Here is a 23490-nt window from a genome sequence, read left to right as displayed (position 1 = left end):
CACTCGATACACCCTGTCATTAATGATCGCAAAATATGCATAGGAGAGGGGCCGATCAGGCTGGAGGTTCTCCCCATCTATCACCTGCACTCTTTCGAGTGCATGTCTTAGCGTGTCGTCACACGACTGTTCCAGGGGAAAGTCTTTACACCGGAAAATTCCCAGCCCTTCCCCTGAGACAGCGCGTGACATCACAGCTTGGGATTCCCCCAGCTGAGCGACACACCCCCTACCCAGCGATTTCTTCTTCCAAGACACACCAGCACATAAGACCCCTAATAATCTATTAAATCCAGGCCAATTGGTTCCCAGAATTAGCGGGTGTTTGAGGTGCGGGTTAACTGCTACCTGAACGCTATGCTTTTTACCCCGGAATTGAATGTCTATCGCCATTAGCGGGTAGTGAATTACATCCCCGTGCACACACCTTACCCTTACTGTGCGGCTCGTATCCAATGCCGAGTCTTGAAGCAGGCTTTGGTGGATGGAGGTTTGGTTGCACCCCGAATCCACCAAAGCTTGATATGTACCCCTTTTTATACTCACTGGTATCCGGTATAGCCCGTCGCGACCGGGGGCGACGATTGTCGTGGCGGGGACCCGAATCAGCGCACTCACCTCCTTCATGGAGCAGATTTGTGGTGTGCTATTCTCGCCCCCGCGGCGTCAATGCATCGGCCCAGCCCTTCTCACTATACCCCCAGGGCCAGCAAGACCAACCGATTGAACCGGAGAGAGACCTGGCGCTGTCTGGGGAACCGCCAGGGGTCATGGCTCCACCCCGCCATCCGGATATGGACCCGCCCCTCTTAGGACGTTCGGCAGATCTGCCTCTGTGCACCGCCATCTGGGTGCTGGTGTGGGCGGTCCCCGCAGTCTGGGCCTGGGAACAGGAGGAGAGAGAGGGAGAGGGGGAGAAGAGAGAGAGGTAAAGGGGGATAACTCTGGCCGCGGCCAGCCACACGCCTCCGCCAACCTCTCGAAGAGGTTCAGGAACACTTCCGGGTCGTCCTCCGGTGCCATCTTCTGTAGCGAGATGGGAGGGTGGGCGGCAGATGTCGGAGCGGGCCGGATCTCCTGGGCCAGCAGACTCCGGATTAGCTCGTGGTCCTCCCGCTGGGCCTCTACGAGGACTTGGAAGCATCGTTCCAGATTTTCTCTCAGGTCCCCCAGCGCACGATGTTGTTGTTGGTGGAGGCCCGCGAGCGCCTGGATGACTTCCGCACATGGACTGGCAGACGGAGTAACCATTCTGGCAGCAAAGTTTCTTCTTCTTCCTGGGTTTCGGCACCACTGTAGCAAAGTTCGTTATTGAGGGAAGAAGAAGACAGGGTCGGTGATTCAGGTAAGCAGTAAAGTTTTATTTTTCGACTGAGTGCACAACACCCGTAGTGTGTGTGAGTGTGCTCTCTCCCTCTTCTCCCGGCTGCTCCTTCTGTTCTCCTTAAGAAGGTTGTCTCTCCGGCCCAATCACTAGAATAAACAGGTGTTATTTATTATTTCTGATTGGCCTGCTGATTAGCCGCCGGGCTCCAAGCCTGCTCTCCCCCCTCATTGGGTGTTCGATCATGCTTACCTCTCCACAATTATATTTTCAAAATAAAGGATTAAAATTTGTGTTATTTCTACACCCTATAAAACTCCCTAAATTTCATAAACAGGCTCTTTTGCCATGGAAATTATGTTTTGTTCATAATTTTTCTCTGCACAAAGTGAAGCTATACAACAAAAGCATCTTAGTAAAGAACAAATTGATTTTTTTATAAGAATTGGCATGAAAAACCATATTAATTATCTTTGTGAATTGCTTGATCCACTTTGGAACTTCTATTCATATGGGGATTTTATGGTTAAATATAACTTCCCTGTTATTCATAAAGATTTTCATACTTTGATTAAGGCCTTGCTCATTTAAGGAAATGTCACTTGTCATTCCAAGCAATTGCTAAAAAAGAATCTAAGTTTTTGGTTGAAGACAAATGCATTTACGACCTAAAATGTCATAATAAAAACATAAGAAATGTGTTTCAAGCTAAGAAAAGAATCACTCCAAGGGGAAAATTTCTTTGGAACTCTCTAATTTAAAATTTAAATTTATAAAATTAATTGGAAAAAAGTTTTTTTCAGGCACCCAACAAAGTTAAACAATTACACTTAAAAGTGTTACACAATACGTGTACCCCACAAACAAGATTGTATCTAAATTTGCTTATCCTAATTGAAATTGTGTCTTTTGTACCTCAAGTATTGAATCGATTGATCATCTTTTTGTCAAACGCCCACATGTTAAAGTGTTTTTGATTTACCGTTTTATTTTTACATCAAAATGTAAGTTTAACATAGATTTTTCCATGTGTGATATAATTTGTTGCTTTTCTCATGACAAACATAACATAGAATTTATATGCAATTTGTTTTAATGAATAAATATTTAGAAATGTACATTTTCTTCATCATTACTTAATTTGCAGAATTTTCTGTGTGAATGAGTGTGTATGGATGTTTCCCAGTGATGGGTTGTAGGTGAAAGGGCATCCGGTGCATAAAAACATATGCTGGATAAGTTGGCGGTTCATTCCACTGTGGCGACCCTGGATTATTAAAGGGACTAAGCTGAAAAGAAAATGAATGAATGAATGAATGAATGAAATTGTAGTATGTGTGGGAATGAGAGTGTATGAGTGTCTCCCAGTGATGGGTTGCAACTGTAAGAGCATTCGCTGCGTAAAACATATGCTGGATAAGTTGGCGGTTCATTGTGCTGTGATGACCCCAGATTGATAAATGGACTAAGCCGAAAAGAAAATTTATGAATAAATGAAATTTGCCTCTGTATCCTGTTTTATTAATATTATTATTATTATTATTATTATTATTATTCATTCATTTTCTTTTCGGCTTCATTTTAGTATTATTTATTTTCTTTATTTAAATTATACATCATGACAAGAGGTGCTAAAGCAGTCACCAGGTCTAGCGCCACCCAATGGGATTTAAATGTTATTATTCAGATTATTCAGAAAAAATACAAATCGAATGGATCTCCACAAAAACAAAATGTAAAATGTTAAAATAAATATTAAAATATTTATGGTGAAGTTATTTAGGAATATCCATTTTCATTTTATATTACATCACGAATGCAACAAACTTAAATATATATATACAGTTGAAGTCAGAAATATTATCCCTACTGAATTATTACCCCCCCCCCCCCCTTTCATTTTCCCCCAATTTAAAGGAGAGAAAATTTTTTCAGCACGTTTCTAAACAATAGTTTTAATAACTCAATTCTAATACCTGATTTATTTTAGCTTTGCCAAGATGACTGTAAGTAATATTTTACTAGATATTTTTCAAGACACTTCTATACAGCTTAAAGTGACATTTAAAGAGCAAACTAGGTTAATTAGGTTAACTAGGCAAGTTAGGGTAATTAGGCAAGTTATTATATACCAATGGTTTGTTCTGTAGACTATCAAAAAATTGCTTAAAGGGGCTAATAATATTGACCTTAAAATTGATTTAAAAAATGTAAAACTCTAATTCTAATTGAAATAAAACAAATAAGACTTTCTCCAGAAGAAAAAATATTATCAGACATACTGTGAAAATTGGGCTGGGGCCTACTGGGGCTAATAATTCTGACTTCAACTATATATATATATATATATATATATATATATATATATATATATATATATATATATATATATATATATATATATATATATATATATATATATATATATATCAATTGCACAGTTAGATTACAACATTTCGTCGTTCTTCATGTAATATTTTTTAGCTTGTTCCATAAATTAACTTAATTTTTTGCAAACAAACAGTTTTATTGGTGGTGGGTGGTGGGATTCTGGCAACAGAAAACTTTGTATCCCCCCGAAATTTGGTGCGTGACGCTGTACGACGCCAACCAATTATTGGTTGAAATGACGGCACTTCTGATTCTTTGCCATGCTATTGGTCAAGTGGAGCTATGGGGGGTATGTCGCCATGCGGATGGTGTAGCCGGACGGACGCTGCGGCTGTTTGTTATTGAATTAAATTTTTTATGTCGCAATATTTCTAATTAGCACACGAAAACAAATGTTGTATTTGTTCGTGTTATTTATTAACTTATTATATTACCCTGTATTACCATGTAATTACGCTGCTTTCGCATGTTTTAATGTTAAGGAGCTAGATAAAAGTCTTAGAGTCCTAGGCCCCGAGTAGGCGTCGGTAGTCGATTTTAACAATAGCCGAGGAACAGTCACGTAAGAAGAGGCTACACTTCTTATATGAGACCTGCCTGCAGAAAGTGATCTACGTTACAAGACATTTAAACAAAAGAAGACGAACCATAGGAACCCAGTCCGGATGGTGCCTGGCGTTTGAGACGTTTGCAGATTGCATATGGACAGTTTCTGATCGTTTTTCTGGCCACACACAATAGAAAATGTCTAACGGTGCTGCGGGGAGCGGGGGCTTAACATGGGTGGTAAGTCACACATAATTACTAACGTTGTAATTAATGTGTTATTAGTACGTACATTTGCGCGTATTATATATCTTAGTCCCAGTATGTTCGCTGTATTACACTTGTTTTAGCAGCAATATTCTTCTAGTTTAGCATATAATCTTACCAATTTCCGTACTCTTTATTTCTTAGGCAGTTCACACTTAACGTGCACGTTTTAATGCCTTATGTTTAATCATCGTTTTTTAAATGATGATGCAGATATATGAAGCGCTTCATGGTGATGTGAAAGAAAGTTCTTTTGTGTTGATTTTCTTAAGTTGAGAAATTACTCTTTGTGGTCAATTCAGTTTCATTGTTGCAGTCGTCTTAAGGTAAACGCGCAGATGTGATTTATACACACACGTTTTTACTTTAGTATAACCAAAATTCCTAGACTGTATACTGAGCTCAAAATAGGTATTTAAAAAAATACCAAAACCCACAACAAAGAGCAACCCATAGTGAGGTAGCCTATGCCAGGACTAATAAACTAGAGTAGCTACTACAACACACTATGGCAAGCTATTTTAACAAATAAAACCTGCTATTATATATTCAGATGCTTCTGGTGCTTGTTTTTAGATACTAAAGTTAATATGTTTACCGTTAAATTCCTGTATTTATTTAATTATTAATACTTGTGCAGTAGCAACTACTACTTTCTTAAAATTCTTTAGATAATGTTACTAGTATGTTTTTGATAAATGCTAGTTTTCATTTATTGAATATGAGCATTTATTTCTCCTAAAAACAGTACTGCTACCAAAATAGTGCCAGAACCGATAGTTAGTTAATACAAAAAATATATTTTGTATTGTTCAATATAATTTTTACTCTCTGTATTTCTTTCCTCAATCACAAACTTTTTTATGCTAAGTATTTATTCTTTTCATTAATTCTAAGGATAATAGTAATCACAACAAAAAATAGCAACGTGTCTAAATCAAATTGTTTTTAAATTAAATAAACTCCCCAAATCTAAGGTTTATTAAAATATTTAAGTTTTTTTTTAAATATGGATTCTTGTTATTTTAAACTCATTGAAGAAAAGAAGTGGATTATTGTTAAGTGTAGATTATGTGTGAGTAAAACTCTAGACAACTGCAAGAAACACGAGTCACGACATTGAAAAAAACATAAACAATACTGTATGCGAAACACTACAACCGCACCCCACCTCCATCTAAATGACAAATGATTGGCATCAGTTCACAGTCTCCAGGTAAATAAATAATTTGACTAAACTAAACTAATGGTTATTGCTTTCATTGAAGAGAAGATGCAACCACTGTCTAACGCTACTGTAGATGGAACTACGTTTTGTTATATAGTACGATTTTTTCTCTTTTGGGAAATAGTTTACACATTTGCTAAGGCCACGTGAAGAAATTTATTCAATGTTTAAAGCTTTATTTTGATTTGGGGATGTTTTTATCATCTTACTGTTCATTTTGTTATTTAACATTTTAAAGGTTTAAAATCTGTTTTTGTCTTAATAAATTATTTCTTGTTAGTACTCAGGCATTATTGTATTATAGTCTTTATCTCAATGGACTGTGAATTTACTTAACTAATAACACAAAACATACAAAAGTAGCAAACACATTACATGCTGTCATTAATCTGTGTATACAGTAGGTATAGCTCTAGGTTGAGAAAGTTTTATTCAAATTTTTTGTAAAGGAAAATGAAGATGTAGGTTATATAGGTGGTTGTTAAATGCAGAGCTTCTCGATAAAAAAGGTGAAAAACACCTGCTGAAATAGATCAAACCTTAGCCAGGGAAAGAAAAGTAATGCAAAAGTAATTCAAAAGTAATATAACTCATTACTTTCAATAAAAAGTAACTAAGCAATGCATTTAGTTACTTTTTTGGGGTAGTAACTCAATATTGTAATGCACTACTTTCAAAAATAACTTTCCCCTACACTGGTATTAACTTATTGTACTTCATTCCTTTATCAGACCCCCTAGTTTTTCACTTTTTTTGTGTTTTTTTTTGCAATAAAAATGAATTTTGTGGTGGTAATTCCCAGAAATTTGCAAAAAAAAAAAAAAAAAAGAAAAAAAAAAAAAAAAAAAAAAAAAAAAATATATATATATATATATATATATATATATATATATATATATATATATATATATATATATATATATATATATATATATATATATATATATATATATATATATATATATATATATATATATATATATATATATTGTGGTGCAGTGGGTAGCACAATCGCCTCACAGCAAGAAGGTTGCTGGTTCGAGCCTCGGCTGGGTCAGTTGGCATTTCTGTGTGGAGTTTGCATGTGCCCCCCGTGTTCGCGTGGGTTTTCTCTGGGTGCTCCGGTTTCCCCCACAAGTCCAAAGACATGCGGTATAAGTGAATTAGGCAAGCTAAATTGTCCATAGTATATGTGTGTGAATGAGCATGTATGAATGTTTCCCAGTGATGGGTTGCGGCTGGAAGGGCATTCGCTGTGTAAAACATATGCTGCATAAGTTGGCGGTTCATTCCGCTGTGGCGACCCCTGATTAATAAAGGGACTAAGCCGAACAGAAAATGAATGCACGAATATCTTAAAAATAAAGCTTTTTTGTCAAGACAAGATCTAAAACAGAAATAAAGGGTAGTGATTAAGCTAAAGAAAGGTTGTGTGACTCTTATTCCACAATCTTATTTTCTCTTTCTCAGATTTCACTCCCCGGAGCATCTGACATCATGACCCTCACTCAGGACATGTGTTAGGGCTTCCCCTTTCGTCATACACCTAAAACTCGGATTGCTGTAAAACTTGTCAATGGCAATGGAGTTAAGCGAAATCATTTATCGATTTGATGCACATCATAATAGGCTACCAGCTATACATATAAAGCACAAATAATGTCCTTCAATTCGATCATGTCCAGCAGCCATCATCCTTGAACCAATCTCTATCATTGTAAGCTGCTTGCTTTTCTGTCTGTCCATTGCTCCGTTTGTCAGATGTTTGCTCCCACTTTCTTTTGCAGTCTGACGTGTGTCAAACACAAAAAACACCCAATTTGTTGCATGTTATTCACTCGATTTGAGCTACAGGATGTCTAATCGCATCTTTGCATTGACTTCACGCTTACCATACCTGCCCAACAGTCCCATTTTTCCCGGGAGTCACATATTTCAGAACCATCTCCCACCACCCTGCCCATGATGCAAAAAACAGAAGTGTGCGCACATCAGAAAATCTCAAAGATCAATCGATCAAAAACAAACATTTGTAGAAAAAGATCAAAAAGAAAATCGGCACACTGCCACTTTAGCTCTCAAAGAAATTTTTTATGTCACAACGTTTCGACCAACGTGGTCTTCATCAGGTAAAGAATTACAAATGGAAGTACTCAAGAAATAGTCAAACAACTCTACACAGCACCTGCAGTCAATCATCACAATCAGCCAACACGCCAACAAACATGAGCATTTACATACAATAATATATATATGACAATATGAGATGCATACTATTACAAAAAAAATTTAAAATAAAAATCCAAATTTTTACTTTTAACTTCCTCGGAGACAGAGTATTCAATATATAAATCTAGCGCATCACACCTGCACAAAATCACATCAATCAACCACAAGGCATAGGGGAAAACATATTTAGTATATAACAGTATAGAATATAAATACACTTACAAAAAGGATTTTAAAGGGCACCTATGGTGAAAAATCTACTTTTCAAGCTGTTTGGACAGAAATGTGTGTAAGTATAGTGTATAGACCGTCATATTGGGGTGAAATAAACACACCCAGTCCTTTTTTTTTTAAATTTCACAACATAAAAACGGTGGACCAATTGGAGCTGTTTTCAGATCGACTGCAACTTTACGTAGGAGTGCGGTCCCCCCGCCCACCAATATTGATTGACAGCTGCGCGCATTAACATGTCCGGTTGTCACGTGTATAATCATATAATCAAGACAGGACGAGCGGAAAGCAACCGGGAATAAAAGGTCTGTTCAGTTCGCTAGGATCATTAATCATCATCAAACGTGATCAAGAGTGAGTTTCACAAGTTTAACATGTTTTAAAACAGAGCATGTGTGTAATGAATTACAGCGATTCACTTCAGATGCACTCAATCAGCACAGCCGCGTGTCAGAACAATTATAAAGGAAGACCCTACAATCGCGGTTTGTGGACGTTAAATCGGGTTTATTTTGTACATTAATATAAGAGATATCCATACAGCAGTAGATATTACCAGTATCATATCACATAAAAATCTTGCAATCATGCAAAGCTTAACGCGCGCTCTCCCTCTCTCTCTCTCTCTCTCTCTCTCTCTCTCTCTCTCTCTCTCTCTCTCTCTCTCTGTATGTGTGTGCGTCTTCGTGTCTGAGCTGTGTGTGTGTGTGTCTGCGTGTCTGAGCTAAGTGTGTGTGTGTGTGTGTCTGCGTGCCTGAGCTATGTGCGTGTGCATAAGTCTGCGCTACGTTTGTGTGTGCGCTATGCGTTTGTGTCCTTGCTGTGTGTGTGTGTGTGAACTTTGTAATGACATTGTGTGTGACTCATTGTTGCAAATCCACAAAAAAATGCATCAAATAGTGATTGTTAAAGTTCTTACTGTAGTATTTCTCACACACGTTATGTGAGATCTGCTTCCTGAGGCAGCTGAGGGCGGCGATTGCTGACAGGCACGTGGGAATGGTGGGCGGGAAGGACTAGCTTTAAAGTGCCAGTACAAAAAACAGCAAAACCTTTTTTCCAGCTATAATATAGACACTTCAAACAGCTATAATAAATAATCTGATGGGTGTTTTGAGCTGAAACTTTACAGACACATTCTGGGGACACAAAAGACATATTAAATATGAAAAAAGGGGTAACCTATGTGCCCTTTAAATCAAAATCCAAATTTAATCCTCTCGGGGATAAAGTATTAAGTGTAAATGTAAAACGCTTCCCTCTGTAATAAAAGTCTGTCATTGTCCCCACCCCTTCTCGGCACCTTCACTTGTTCAATGCCGATATATCGTAATGTCGCAAGGTTATGTTTCGATGCATTAAAATGAACAGAAATAGGATTTCGTTGATCTTTTAATCGTATATTACTTCTGTGTTCAGCAATTCTTGTTTTTAAGCACCGTCTTGTTTTACTAATGTAGGCTAAACCACAAGGAAATTTAATCATATAGATCACATTTTTTGTGTTGCATGAAATCACACCTTTAATCTTTAATTGCTTACCTGAATGGGGATGACTAAAAAACTGAAATTTGGTTGTAAAATTACACTGCGCGCATTGACCACATCTATAATTACCTTCAGGGACTGAGAAAGGATTTACCGACCGTTCAGAACCTCGATCTGCTCTCACTAACATTTGTTGCAAGTTAGGAGCTCGTTTAAAAACAATTCGTGGAGGATCTTTACAACAATGTCTCATAACAGGATCTGAATTTAAAATATGCCAATGTCTTCGTACTATATTTGCAAATTTATTACTTAAAGCCGAATATTGAATAATACAAGAGATCCGTGTATTAGAAGGTTTTGGTGTTTTTCGAACCAAAGCTTCTTTTTGATCCATATTTTCGAAACGGGCCGCAGCTTCTTTAATCCATTTTGTAGAATAACCTCTATCATAAAATCGTTGACATAGTTTCTTACGTTGTTTGTCAAACGTTTCCGTATTAGATCCTTCGGATTCTTTTAAACGGACTAATTGGCAAGCTTTTCTTCAAATTTGTAAGATGGAAACTAAGACCATGTAAAAAATAATTTTTATCGGTGGGCTTTCTATATTGATCTGTCACCAATTTACTCTCATCTTTTATTATAAGCAAGTCCAAAAAACTCACTTGTGAGGAATTGTACTCAATAGTAAATTTAAGATGTTCACTACTATGATTTAAATATTGTTGGAAAACAAGCAAATCATTTTCAGAGCCACACCAGATCATGAAAATATCATCTATATACCGCCGCCACAAAAAAATATTAGACAAATACGAATTAACCGTTGGATTAAACACAAATTCATGTTCAAAGAAGCCCACGTACAAATTCGCATAATTAGGGGCCATAGTGCTCCCCATTGCAGTACCTTTAATTTGTAAAAAATAGTCATCTTTGTACATGAAAAAGTTTTTCGTGAGTACTAATTTAGTTAATTCTTTAAGACATTCAATAGTAGGTTTCTTATCAATTAAAAACTCGCGTAGAAAAAATCAATTGCTTGTATACCACCATCATGTGGAATGTTGGTGTATAACGATTCCACATCTAAGGTCACCAGTAATGTTGGATTTTGTGGCAGTGAAACAGACTGTAGTATTTTAATCATATCCTGCAAGTCCTGTACAAATGAGGGAAGATTTTGAACATGAGGTTTTAAAAATGAATCAACAAACGCTGAAATTTTCTCAATTAAAGAGCCCATACCAGCAATAATGGGTCTTCCAGGTTTTGTACCTACTACATACTGCAATGAATTGAATGTCTTTCTAGATTTTCAAATTTTTTTAGAACATTACGTCTTAAAGAATTTTTTTCGAGTAATGAAAACAGGCTCAATTTGTGTCCTTCTACACAGCATAATGCTAGTTCCCCTCCTGATAATCATCTAGATAATATACCAATTGACCCTGGGGCTTTTCGTAAAAAATCTACATTCATGCCACCTAAAAATAAAAACTTTTCTGTTGAGACATATTGCAGATTATTTGAAAGAGATGTGGGACAAGTTCTTAACAAAAAACGAGAATATGCTGTTTTTAATAAACTGCCTGAAGCTCAAAGGAATGCTTTGCATGATATAAAAAATGATAAATCTGTGGTTGTTAAACCGGCGGATAAAGGGGGCTCAATTGTGGTGATGGATACTTAATATTATGATCAAGAAATTTATCGACAACTTCAAAATCAATCTTTCTATACTAAACTAAGAGGTGATCCTATGACTAATTTAAAAAAAGAAATTTATGACTCTTTACAAAACTTTCTTCAAAAAGGAGATGTGACCAATAAAGAATTTGAGTTTTTAAAAGTTGATTATCCAATCACACCAGTAATATATATTCTACCTAAAATACATAAAAATTTGGTGAGACCACCTGGAAGACCCATTATTGCTGGTATGGGCTCTCTAATTGAGAAAATTTCAGTGTTTGTTGATTCATTATTAAAACCTCATGTTCAAAATCTTCCCTCTTTTGTACAGGACTCGCAGGATATGATTAAAATACTACAGTCTGTTTCACTGCCACAAAATCCAACATTATTGGAGACCTTAGATGTGGAATCGTTATACACCAACATTCCACATGATGGTGGTATACAAGCAATACATTTTTTTTCTACGCGAGTTTTTAATTAATAAGAAGCCTACTATTGAATGTCTTAAAGAATTAACTAAATTAGTACTTACGAAAAACTTTTTCATGTACAAAGATGACTATTTTTTACAAATTAAAGGTACTGTAATGGGGAGCACTATGGCCCCTAATTATGCGAATTTGTACGTGGGCTTCTTTGAACATGAATTTGTGTTTAATCCAACGGTTAATTCGTATTTGTCTAATATTTTTTTGTGACGTCGGTATATAGATGATATTTTCATGATCTGGTGTGGCTCTGAAAATGATTTGCTTGTTTTCCAACAATATTTAAATCATAGTAGTGAACATCTTAAATTTACTATTGAGTACAATTCCTCACAAGTGAGTTTTTTGGACTTGCTTATAATAAAAGATGAGAGTAAATTGGTGACAGAAATATATAGAAAGCCCACCGATAAAAATAATTTTTCACATGGTCTTAGTTTCCATCCTACAAATTTGAAGAAAAGCTTGCCAATTAGTCAGTTTAAAAGAATCCGAAGGATCTGTACTAGTACGGAAACGTTTGACAAACAACGTAAGGAACTATGTCAACGATTTTATGATAGAGGTTATTCTACAAAATGGATTAAAGAAGCTGTTTCGAAAATATGGATCAAAAAGAAGCTTTGGTTCGAAAAACACCAAAACCTTTTAATACACGGATCTCTTGTATTATTCAATATTCGGCTTTAAGTAATGAATTTGCAAATATAGTACGAAGACATTGGCATATTTTAAATTCAGAACCTGTTATGAGACATTGTTGTAAAGATCCTCCCCGAATTGTTTTTAAACGAGCTCCTAACTTGCGACAAATGTTAGTGAGAGCAGATCGAAGTTCTGAACGGTACATCCTTTCTCGGTAAATCCTTTCTCAGTCCCTGAAGGTAATTATAGATGTGGTCAATGCGCGCAGTGTAATTTTACAACCAAATTTCAGTTTTTAGTCATCCCCATTCAGGTAAGCAATTAAAGATTAAAGGTGTGATTTCATGCAACACAAAAAATGTGATCTATATGATTAAATGTCCTTGTGGTTTAGCCTACATCGGTAAAACAAGACGGTGTTTAAAAGCAAGAATTGCTGAACACAGAAGTAATATACGATTAAACGATCAACGAAATCCTATTTCTGTTCATTTTAATTCATCGAAACATAACCTTGCGACATTACGATATATCGGCATTGAACAAGTGAAGGTGCCGAGAAGGGGTGGGGACATTGACAGACTTTTATTACAGAGGGAAGCGTTTTACATTTACACACTTAATACTTTATCCCCGAGAGAATTAAATTTGGATTTTGATTTAAAATCCTTTTTGTAAGTGTATTTATATTCTATACTGTTATATACTAAATATGTTTTCCCCTATGCCATGTGGTTGATTGATGTGATTTTGTGCAGGTGTGATGCGCTAGATTTATATATTGAATACTCTGTCTCCGAGAAAGTTAAAAGTTAAAATTTGGATTTGTATTTTAAATCTTTTTTGTAATAGTATGCATCTCAAATTGTCATATATATATATAGATTATATGATCCAATTGGAATTGGATGTTTCATGAGATTTACATTTTTTTTTTTTTTTTTAAATTAAGAATTTTGCAGGATCGAATACATTTTTCAAATTTTTGTTGATTTTGAGTTGTATTCAGCAATCGTTGAATCGCTAAAAACTAGGGGGTTTGGTTTATAATTGCCATTACTGACTATCAAAAAGACCAAAAGAGATGGCTGTTTCTTATTTTAATATTTTCTCTGATAATCTTTATTGTATGCACATAGCCATTAAGCAAATATCGCCAAAAGACTAATATTTCATATATATTTTTTTTAATTAAAAGAAGCATTTATGTTAACTGGTCTCCATTTTGTTATAAGTTTGCATACAGTAAAGATGACAGTTATATATATATATATATATATATATATATATATATATATATATATATATATATATATATATATATATATATATATATATATATATATATATGATGCCTTAACATTTTTGGTGTCTATTAAGTTTAAGTTGTTACTATAAAAATAAAAAGAGACAGTGCATTATATTATGTTTTCATTTTATAGTTTAACATAGCCAGGGTGATGTGAATTACGTTATAATGCTACACTGCCGTTATTTTAATATTTACCCGTCGTGTCTTCACGTCCGCTTGAGTTCATCCTCCCTAAAAACCTGCAAAGTCTGAACTTACGAGGAAAGGACGCTTTGTGTACTGTAAAAAAACAACCTATAGAATCTACCCAATAAAATTGAGGTAACAATTTGCAGCAGGGTAGATTCTATCACAAATATTTGAATAAATAGCGCTTCAATTTAAGTTACAACATACCTAAAGAAATTAGGTAAGATATAACTAGGCTCACACGGAATCTGCGCGCGCAGAATTCTGCAGATTTTTGCAGAATTTCGCAAATTTTTAGCCCATCATTAATTCTGTTTATTTACTTGAGTAAATGTGTAAATCTATATTTATTCAGTTTTTTTATTAATTACAGTAATATTATTGACTAACATAAAAAAGTTCATCTGATTTATGTACAATACAGGTGTACAGAAATATTTTCTGTCTTTTAGTAGATATATATTATATGAGAGACTTGCTTTGTTTACCAAATAAAGTGAATCTAATTGCATTTGCATTTTAAACATTAAATAAAAGTAAAAAAAAATATTATTTTTTATTTCACATTTTAGGGTTTACTTATGATACTCCCAAAATAATTCCACAGAAATTGGCAGATTTTTATTAAAGTTCTCGCCGCAACTCAGCACTGAGCAACACTCATACACTCTTATCATTCACACACATTCATATACTTAGGCTAATTTTGTCTACTCAGTTCACCTATACCGCAAGTTTTTGGACTGAGGGTGAAACTAAAGCACCCAGTGCAACACGGGGCATAAACATGCAAACTCCACATAGAAATACCTCCTGACTCAGCCAGGACTCGAACTAATGACCTTCTTTAGTCAAAGCATGAACCTTAAATAAAATTTAAAAGGTAAAATGAATATAATATAAAATGATAAATTAATAAAACATTGATGTCTACTTATTATCATTGTCATCTTGTTGATTATACAGATAATTTGTGGAAGCCCGGATTAATATTTATTGTTATTTTCTGTGGTGTTAAAATTAAAGTTATTTTTTTTAACTTAAAAAGTTTAAAGTTATTGATCTGCCCCGCTTTATATTTGATTTGATAGTCATTAGCAAGTTTAACAAAATTGCATGGATGTATCTAACAACAGACCCTCTTTGACAAGAACAATGGTGCAAAGAAAGAGGAAATGAATGGCCGGGGAGATGCAGGAAAGAGTGAGGTGGGGAAGAAGGAGAGTTCTAAGAAGATGTCAGTGGAGAGGATCTACCAGAAGAAGACCCAACTAGAACACATCCTTCTCCGCCCAGATACATATATTGGCTCTGTGGAACCTGTCACTCAGGTGAGAGAAAATTTGTCAGGATGAATATTAAAGATCAGTGGTCCATTCTTCTTACGTGGATTGCTCAATTAACTGAATTTGGTTATTGATGATTTGACACGATCTAGGGTAGTTTCGTTCTTCAAAATTTATTTAAGAGTTGTCATAGCAACAGGTATGAAAGCTCAAACCAGCAAAGGTAATACTGAAAGTATGTACCAATTGCTGATATTTTCTTACAATAATAACCTATAGGTTAAATATACTGTATTAACTTTAAGAAAATAGCTAAACTTTAAAAAAATGCTGGTGATTTGATGTTTCACAAAAGTTGCAGATATCGTTCCAATATCAAAATGAATTTAAACAGCAATAATGACACCACATGATTAAGAAACTTGAATATTTTCCTAAAGAAAATCCACTTTAAAAGTAAAACTAAATAAATTGCTAAATAAATTGACACATAAGGGTGTAAAGCCTGCAGCCAACAACAAATGTGGAAACTCATTGTGTATCATATTTACCAAACCATTTACTATGAGTTCTATGTAATTTTGAACACATGGATGATTGAATAATAATCAGATGATATCAGTATGCTGCTGTTCTGTCAGTTAATGGTGTCATTCTGATCATAATTTTGAGGATTGGTAGGTTTGTCCTTCACAACATGCAAGAGCACACACAGCAATTTTAGATCTGTTCATCCAGATTTTTAATCTGATTCAAAAACTTGTTTGAAGAACCAAATTAGCCAGAGATTGGTTATCAAGATCAAAAGATCCAGGATCTGCCAAATCATCTTAGATCATTTAACAAGTATGAAGAATGGACCCCTAGTCTAAAATAAAGGCTGACATTCATCATCATAATAATAAATAATCCATAACATGCAAAGACAGAAATTAGTTTAGCAGGTTTTGCTATTTAAGTAGAATAACTGTTAAAGGTGCTTTATGTAAGTTTTGGACTTTTTAAAAGCATAAAGATAACACAATATGTTTGCACATATTTAAGAAATATGTCAAGTGAACATTCTTGATTATCTGAAAAACAATGCTGAAGTCAGATATTCTGCTTTGAAAATGTGTTTTCTGTGCCGGAGTGCTGTTTTGTTTATGTTTTTTTATCCTGCCCAATGCCAGCTTACCCAATTATAATTCAGCACCCTTGGTTGCCTTGTTGGAAAACCATATTTCATTCATTCAGACAGGAATACTCTCAAAGCATGCGTCCATGACTGAAATGCGACCTCTGGTGGACAGTAACAAACTCCGAAATAAGATGCAGATAGAGTTCCACATGAGGTTATTAATTAGATTTATTAGAATTAAATAAATATTAAGAACGTAAACATTAGGTGAGCAGGTTACATTGTAACCGCTTGTCCTAACAACACGCTACATAAGCAATTTGACTGTTTGCATCAGACGAAATTTAAATACAGCCATTCAGAAGCACAGAATATGCACTCACTCACGAAATGGAAAGGTTTATAATCTATTTAATACATATTAAATTTAACATTATTAAATGTGCATGCTTAATCACTGATAGTGAGTCATAGTTCTAAAGTTAAATTTCAAATGGTTTATTTTACTTTCAAGATCTGAGGTGAACTATCTGCCGCTGCTTTCAGTAGTATGGTAATAAATGTCATGTAAAATGGCATTCAAACTCGCATTATTAGCTTTTAACACTAAATAAAGCACATAGGTGTACCTGAGTTGATCAGTTTTTCCTGTTGTTCACCTGTGAGAAATAGATGTTGGTTCCTTCTATCATGTGCCGTTGCTTTTATTTAGAACACGACTTAAATCAACCTTGCTGTTGGTGTAGTCAATCTGACAACCTGCACTTGTGTTTGTTTTTATCCAGGAATGTAATACTTAGTTGAACCACTGGGTGCCAAACTTACATACTGAACCTTTAAACTGAATCCAGACCCATTCAAAGCATGATCGTTTCAGTCCCATCAAATGCATTACATTTATTTACATATTACTCAAATGATTTTTTTTTTTTACAGCAAATGTGGGTTTTTGATGAAGAAATTGGAATGAACTTGAGAGAGATCTCGTTTGTCCCTGGATTATATAAAATCTTCGATGAGATCCTTGGTAAGATTACTGTTTTAAATATGTATATACATATATATATATGTATATATTGTGGATGCTTTATCTGGCACAAAAAACATTTTGGATTTGTCTTGTGATAATTTATTTCATTTCCCTGTGCATGGTCAAGTCTAAGCAAGTCTCAAGTGACAGTTTAGACAAATCAAGTCAATTCAAGTCGAGGGTTTATAAATTAGGGCTGTCAAAATTAATGAGTTAATCACATTAATGCAAATTCATTTTAACTGCGTTAATTTTATTCACAACCTGTCTTGCTCTGGAGAAGCTAGTCTGTGTATTCTGTATAGAACATATTTCTTTAGCACTTTTGGTCACAGTTCGAGTTTGTCATTCTCCATTCTCTTAGTCTCTATAGTCCAAATATGCATTCAGATGTTCCAATCAATAGAAAGACATGGAAGTAGGGCTGCACGATTAATTAAAAAAAAGATCACAATCTCAATTCGACCCTACACACGATCTTAATTCAGCTTTCCTACGATTCAGCCAATTATATTTTCAAGGTCAGGAGAGAAGGGTAAAGGCGACGCACTAGTCTTCACAGCAACATTGACACCTTCAAATGGTGTTAAAAGTGTCACATACTGTATTTATAAGGTATAATTCACCCAAAAATGTCATTTCTGTCTTTGTGTAATGATGTATTTGTGGCCACAAAATCACTCGTGAGCTGACTGCGAGCTGTTTGTTTACTTCCGAGAACGCGCGCGTGCATGCATGACGCCTACTTTAGTGAACAGATCCTGCATAGGCTGTGAATAACTGGTAATGAAGTTGTAAATAACGTTCAGTTTGTTGCACAGAGCGATCGTTTGAGGGCCGTGCGGGAGGTTTGATTTGCATGTATGTGTTTTTTCTCACAGTGACAGCAGTCATGAGCCGCACTTGGAAGTGAAAGTGAAACCTGTGCACACATTTGAATAATCATATCGCATTTTAGAGTTATGATTACGACAAGCATTTGATATGCTTTTTTCTTTCAGAGCGAACACAGTGTTGTGCATGAAAATAAATGTTTACTGTGTCAGTATAACAACCCTAGCCTATATAATGTTGAATATAATGCAAGAAGTAATCGCATAATGACAAAATTCAAATTTTACCAGTGAAAACAAATGGTCTGATAAAGTTGTCAATGGCAGATGACAAGCACATGTCTTAAACATAATAAATCAACTTTATAATTATAAATAGTTATATTCTGATGTCATCATTCTATGAATTAACAAACAGGACATATTGAAAGTCTGTTCAACTCCACCATAATGACTATACAAAATGTAGCATTTTAAGCAACAGTATACCCACACATAGGCCTAATATTATTATTGTTGTTTTACCATATGTTTGAGAATTAACAATAATAAGAGGCTATTTATATAAACCTTTAGTTTACATTTACTGAATCATGAGAAAACCGTGATCTTGATTTTAAGCAAAAAGAAATCGTGATTCACATTTTTGCCAGAATCGTGCAGCCCTACATGGAAGTTCTGTCCCTTGCTTTTTAGATCTTAGTTTTAGTGCAGCACCATTACTATTGTTTCTTGGAGACTCAGCCATGTCAAGTACAGTACAATTCCCTCAGAGGTGTGAAATCGGAACAAAATATGTTAGAAAGGTGCTTATTCAAATTAAAATTTACCACAGTCAGTTGTACTAACCATTTCAGCTACAGACTAATCAAACATCTGTTACCAAAATATAGAACTATTGTTTTATTGAACTATATTGTTTATGCGCTCTTGATTTCCTAAAAGTCAGTTATTAAGTCAGTCCAATGTTATTCTTTGTAGTCTGTGCTAATGCAATAAAGTTTTCAATTTTACATGTATGATAAAAATCATTCTTATCAGGCTTTTCAATTATAACTTTCAGTCTTTTAAGTCACTTAAATGTATTAAAAAGTCTCAAATGCTATTTTTTGCAATGTATTAAATTTTGAATTTGAATTAGATTCTAAATTTAATCTTTGAGTATTGCGATGCTATGTAGTTTATGAAATCAATAAACTCCTGCTAGATATGACAGCAGATTTGGCATTTTTTTACTACAGTAACCAGGGAAATACTGTTATGCTGCTGTTGTAGATGCCACCTGCTGGATTAGTATTCAGTAAATAAACTGTAAGTTAAAATGTGTTACCTGTTGAAACCTAAAGTGGCTGAAACCCAATATATGGAAAGAGTCTTAAAAGGTATTGTATTTCAATCTCTGATTCCCGTATATACCCTGTATTATTACTGGTTTAATTTCTGACAATTACTGTTTTTTATACTAACTACTTCTAGCCTAATTAAAAAATCAGTTCCAGTTCTTTACATGGCTTCCAAATTTGTTTGGATGAATGAAATAAACTTTTACTTTTACAATCTCTACAATCACAACTAAAATTGACAAAGGTCTGCTTCTGCATTTTTTTGGTTATTAGTTATTGGTTGTAGCATAGTCATTCTTTAACAGTTCCTACAATCTAGAGAAAATAACTACATTTAAGGATCTAAAATTTCATGGTCAGAAGGCCATGTTACTTTGGTGAAGTTGAGGGATCCATTAGCAGTCTTTATTAAACAGTTACAAAAAAGCACAGCGCCAGTATCAAAGGGCAATTAAAAAATCTAAAACAATAACAGGCAGAGGTCAGGGCGGCAGCAAGACAATCAAAATAGAGAAATAATGCAAGGGTTAAAAATACAGACAAGGCAACAAAAGGGAAAATGCTCAGAAATGACAGCAATGCAAATCAAGACTTAGCAGAAAAATAAAGGAAATGTAGGATTATAAATACATCTGTAAAAGACTCAGGCAGACTCAAAATGAGGTTGGCGTCAGGGTCTACTGCGTAGTCAGGGGGTCAGTCTTTCCAGACGTGTCTGTTGGAAATCCTCAGCTAGCTGGGGGATCTGGAATATATTTAGCATTAACCCATGACCGTTCTTCTTTTCCATAACACTCCCAGTCCATCAGATACTGGAGAGTGCCACCCTGATGCCTGGAATCCAGAATCTCTTATGAGATCAGCTTCAACGTAGATAGGCGGGTGGGGGGAGGGGTCCACTGTTTCCTCTCTCGGACCTTTAGCAGGTTTGAGTAATACAAGGAAAGTGGGCGAGATATGATAATGCTTTGTTAAACGTAAATATTATGAAACTGGATTGATTTGACGTATGATTTGGAATGGACCAACATACCTGTGACTGAGTTTATAGCAGGGAAGTTTTAATTCACAATTCCTGGTTGACAGCCCAACTATTGGCTGGGGAGATATGCAGTTCCCGGGCATCAATGTGTATTGGCTTGAACCTTTTGTCTTCTGACAGCCCTTTGTAAATGTGTATGTGCTCTGTCCCATACCTCCTCACTTTGTTGAAGCCATTAATTGACTGCTGGTAGTTCATTGGGTTCACCGGACCAAGGAAAACGGGGTGGTTGACTTCCCAACATATACTTGAAAGTTGTTATGCCTGTTGCGAGTTCAAGAGAGAAGGTTGATAGGTTGATTTCTGTCATGCCAGGATGACCGGACCTGAGGTTAGTGTGAATTTGATCTATTAAGCATTGTCAAATGTGCACATGCACAAATACTTGGTTGTCTGGACATTGAGCAGGAGGGGTTTTTTCACAATTGGCTTTGTTGATATCAGTAAAGATGTCCCATTTCACTGGTGTTAAGAGGAATCTTATGGAAATTATGAGACCATAATGTAGTCTCTCTTCTCACTTACTTGAGAAAGACTGTATGCTTTACCATTCTTGCTGCCTGGTCTGTAGGTGACAACAAACTTGGAATGAGTGAAAAGAGTTCCCATTGGGCCTTAATTGTTTTGGTAAACATATTCAAGGTTCTTGTGATAAGTTAATATGGTGAACAGGGAAGATGCTCCTTCCAATCAGTGAAGCCACTCTTCTAAGGCCAGTTTCATGGCTACGAGTTCTCTGTTGATAATGAAAGTTTGTGGGAGAAGAAGGTACAGGGATACATTTTTACAGGATTACCTTGGTTGTGACAATATGGCCCTGAAACAAGAGTTGTAGGCATTGACCTTGACAATAAATGGTTTATCTGGGTTGGGATGATGAAAAATTGGTGCTGTAGTGAATCTTGCCTCGAGTTTGATAAAAGCTTGCATAGCCACAGGGGACCAGGACAGTTTTGAGTTGGTTGGTTTGGCATTGTTAGTTAAGGGGTCTGCGATGTAGCTGAAATTCCTAATACATTTTCTGTAGAAGTTTGGAAAACCTAGAAATCTTTGCAACTCTTTCAAAGTCTGAGGAATTGGCCAGTCCGGTACCTTCAAGACTTTCAACATATTCTTAAAGATGCCCTCCTGGCTGATATATGAATGAATTAATTAACCCAGGAATGATATACACGTCTGATGAAACTTGCATTTTTCTGCCTTGACGAAGAGACAATGTTGAATGAGTCAATGAGTAGTACCAGTCTGACGTGTTGGACGTGTTCCTCCATTGAATTTAAGTATAAGAGGATGTCGTCAATGTAAATAATGAATATGATAATGATCCAGCACGTTGCGAAATATGTCATTTATAAATGATTGCAACACAGAAGGGCTTTTGGCAAGTCTGAAGAGCATGACACAATATTCCCTTCTGGTGGAAAAGGCAGTTTTTCATTAATCGCCTTCTAAAATTTAAATAAGGTTATAAGCTGAGCGTGGATCAAGTTTGGTGTAACATTGTGCCTGTCTTAACTGTTCTAAGGCTAGTGGTACAAAGGATGGTCTGTATCTAAATTTAATGGTGATATCGTTGAGATTGCGATAGTCTATACAAGTCCTTAGGCATTCATCCTTGCAAACAAACAATGAACCCCTTAGCTAGTTCCTCCTCAATGCTAGCGTTCGTAGCTTTGGCCTCATGCTGAGATAGGGGAAAGTTGTGACATTTGGGTGGTGCTGCGCCAGGAACTAAAGCAATAGCACAATCACTTGTGGTGGTAACTGAGTGGCTTTTTGTTTGTTAAAGGCCTCGCTTAGATCTGAATAGACTAGGGGAATCTGATTCTTAGTAGATAAAGATGAGTAAAGAGTTAATGTGTGTACCAGAAGATTTTCTGGAGAGGCTGTAGACATCGATTATTATAGGATACGCTCCAATATACTATCTGACCACTCCGCCAGGAAATGTGAGGGCCATGATGGCGTAATCAAGGAATTCCAAAGACTACAGGGTGAGATTAAATCACATATAATTGAATGCTTTTGTGGTGTAATGCTCCAACTTGCACTTAAACGTTTGTGGTGGTGTAACGAATCCTGTCCTCATCCATGGGGTGACCATCTAGCGCTTCCACTGCTAGGGGAAAATGGGGACAAGAGTGGGACATGGGACAAGAGTCAGATTAAGGGAGTGAACAAAACTCTGAGTCAAGTAAGGCACTGGTTAAAGTGATGTTTTTATGAGTTATCGTGATGGGTATTCACCCACTGGAGTTACTAGAGAAAGGAGGAAAAGTGGTCACAGTAGCTGGATGGCCAGCAAAAGGAAATTCCCATTTGACTCGGTTGAAGGCTTTTTCAGTGTCAAGGGAGATAATAAGGGATGGGATTTTATGTGCTTGTATTGAATTTATAATATTTAATAGTAAACAAATATTGTGTGTGCCAAAACATGATTTAATGAGTCCTGTTTGGTCTGGTTTAATAATCTGTGCTAGCACAGTTTCGAATCTACGAGCAAGTATCTTGGCAAGTATTTTATAATCAACGTTCAGAAGACTTACTGGTCTATAAGAGACACATTCTTGAGGATATTTGTCTTTGTTAAGAATTATACAAATAGACAATGTTTTCCATGACTCAGGAACCCCTTGCGATCAAATACATTTTGGAGAGCGGATATTAAAATAGGAGAAAGTTCTGGCCACAATTGTTTATAAAATTCAGAAGGGAACCCGTCCAGACCTGAAGATATATTCGAGGGCATAGAATTAATTACACTAAAGACTTCTGACAACAAAGGTGAATC

The 23490-nt window shown here is 35.7% G+C and overlaps 1 protein-coding gene across 2 annotated transcripts in view; it reads left to right on the top strand.

Annotated features, from left to right (window-relative positions):
- The first annotated feature begins 4013 nt into the window (after positions 1–4013).
- Positions 4014–23490, top strand: part of top2b (DNA topoisomerase II beta) — a 128805-nt gene continuing 109328 nt past the window's right edge. The window contains exons 1-3 of one of the 2 annotated variants that reach the window (XM_056479753.1): positions 4014–4501; positions 15197–15376; positions 17388–17478. In XM_056479753.1, the coding sequence (XP_056335728.1) occupies positions 4460–4501; positions 15197–15376; positions 17388–17478 (313 nt within the window). In that variant the 5' untranslated portion in view covers positions 4014–4459. Of the gene's footprint in view, positions 4502–15181; positions 15377–17387; positions 17479–23490 lie in introns of both variants that reach the window. The other variant, XM_056479752.1, reaches the window with a different exon arrangement.

The sequence above is a fragment of the Danio aesculapii genome, chromosome 19 (assembly GCF_903798145.1).
Source record: "Danio aesculapii chromosome 19, fDanAes4.1, whole genome shotgun sequence".
NCBI lineage: Eukaryota > Metazoa > Chordata > Actinopteri > Cypriniformes > Danionidae > Danio > Danio aesculapii.
Note: the sequence above shows the minus strand (reverse complement) of the source record. Positions and strands in the feature narration are given on the sequence as shown.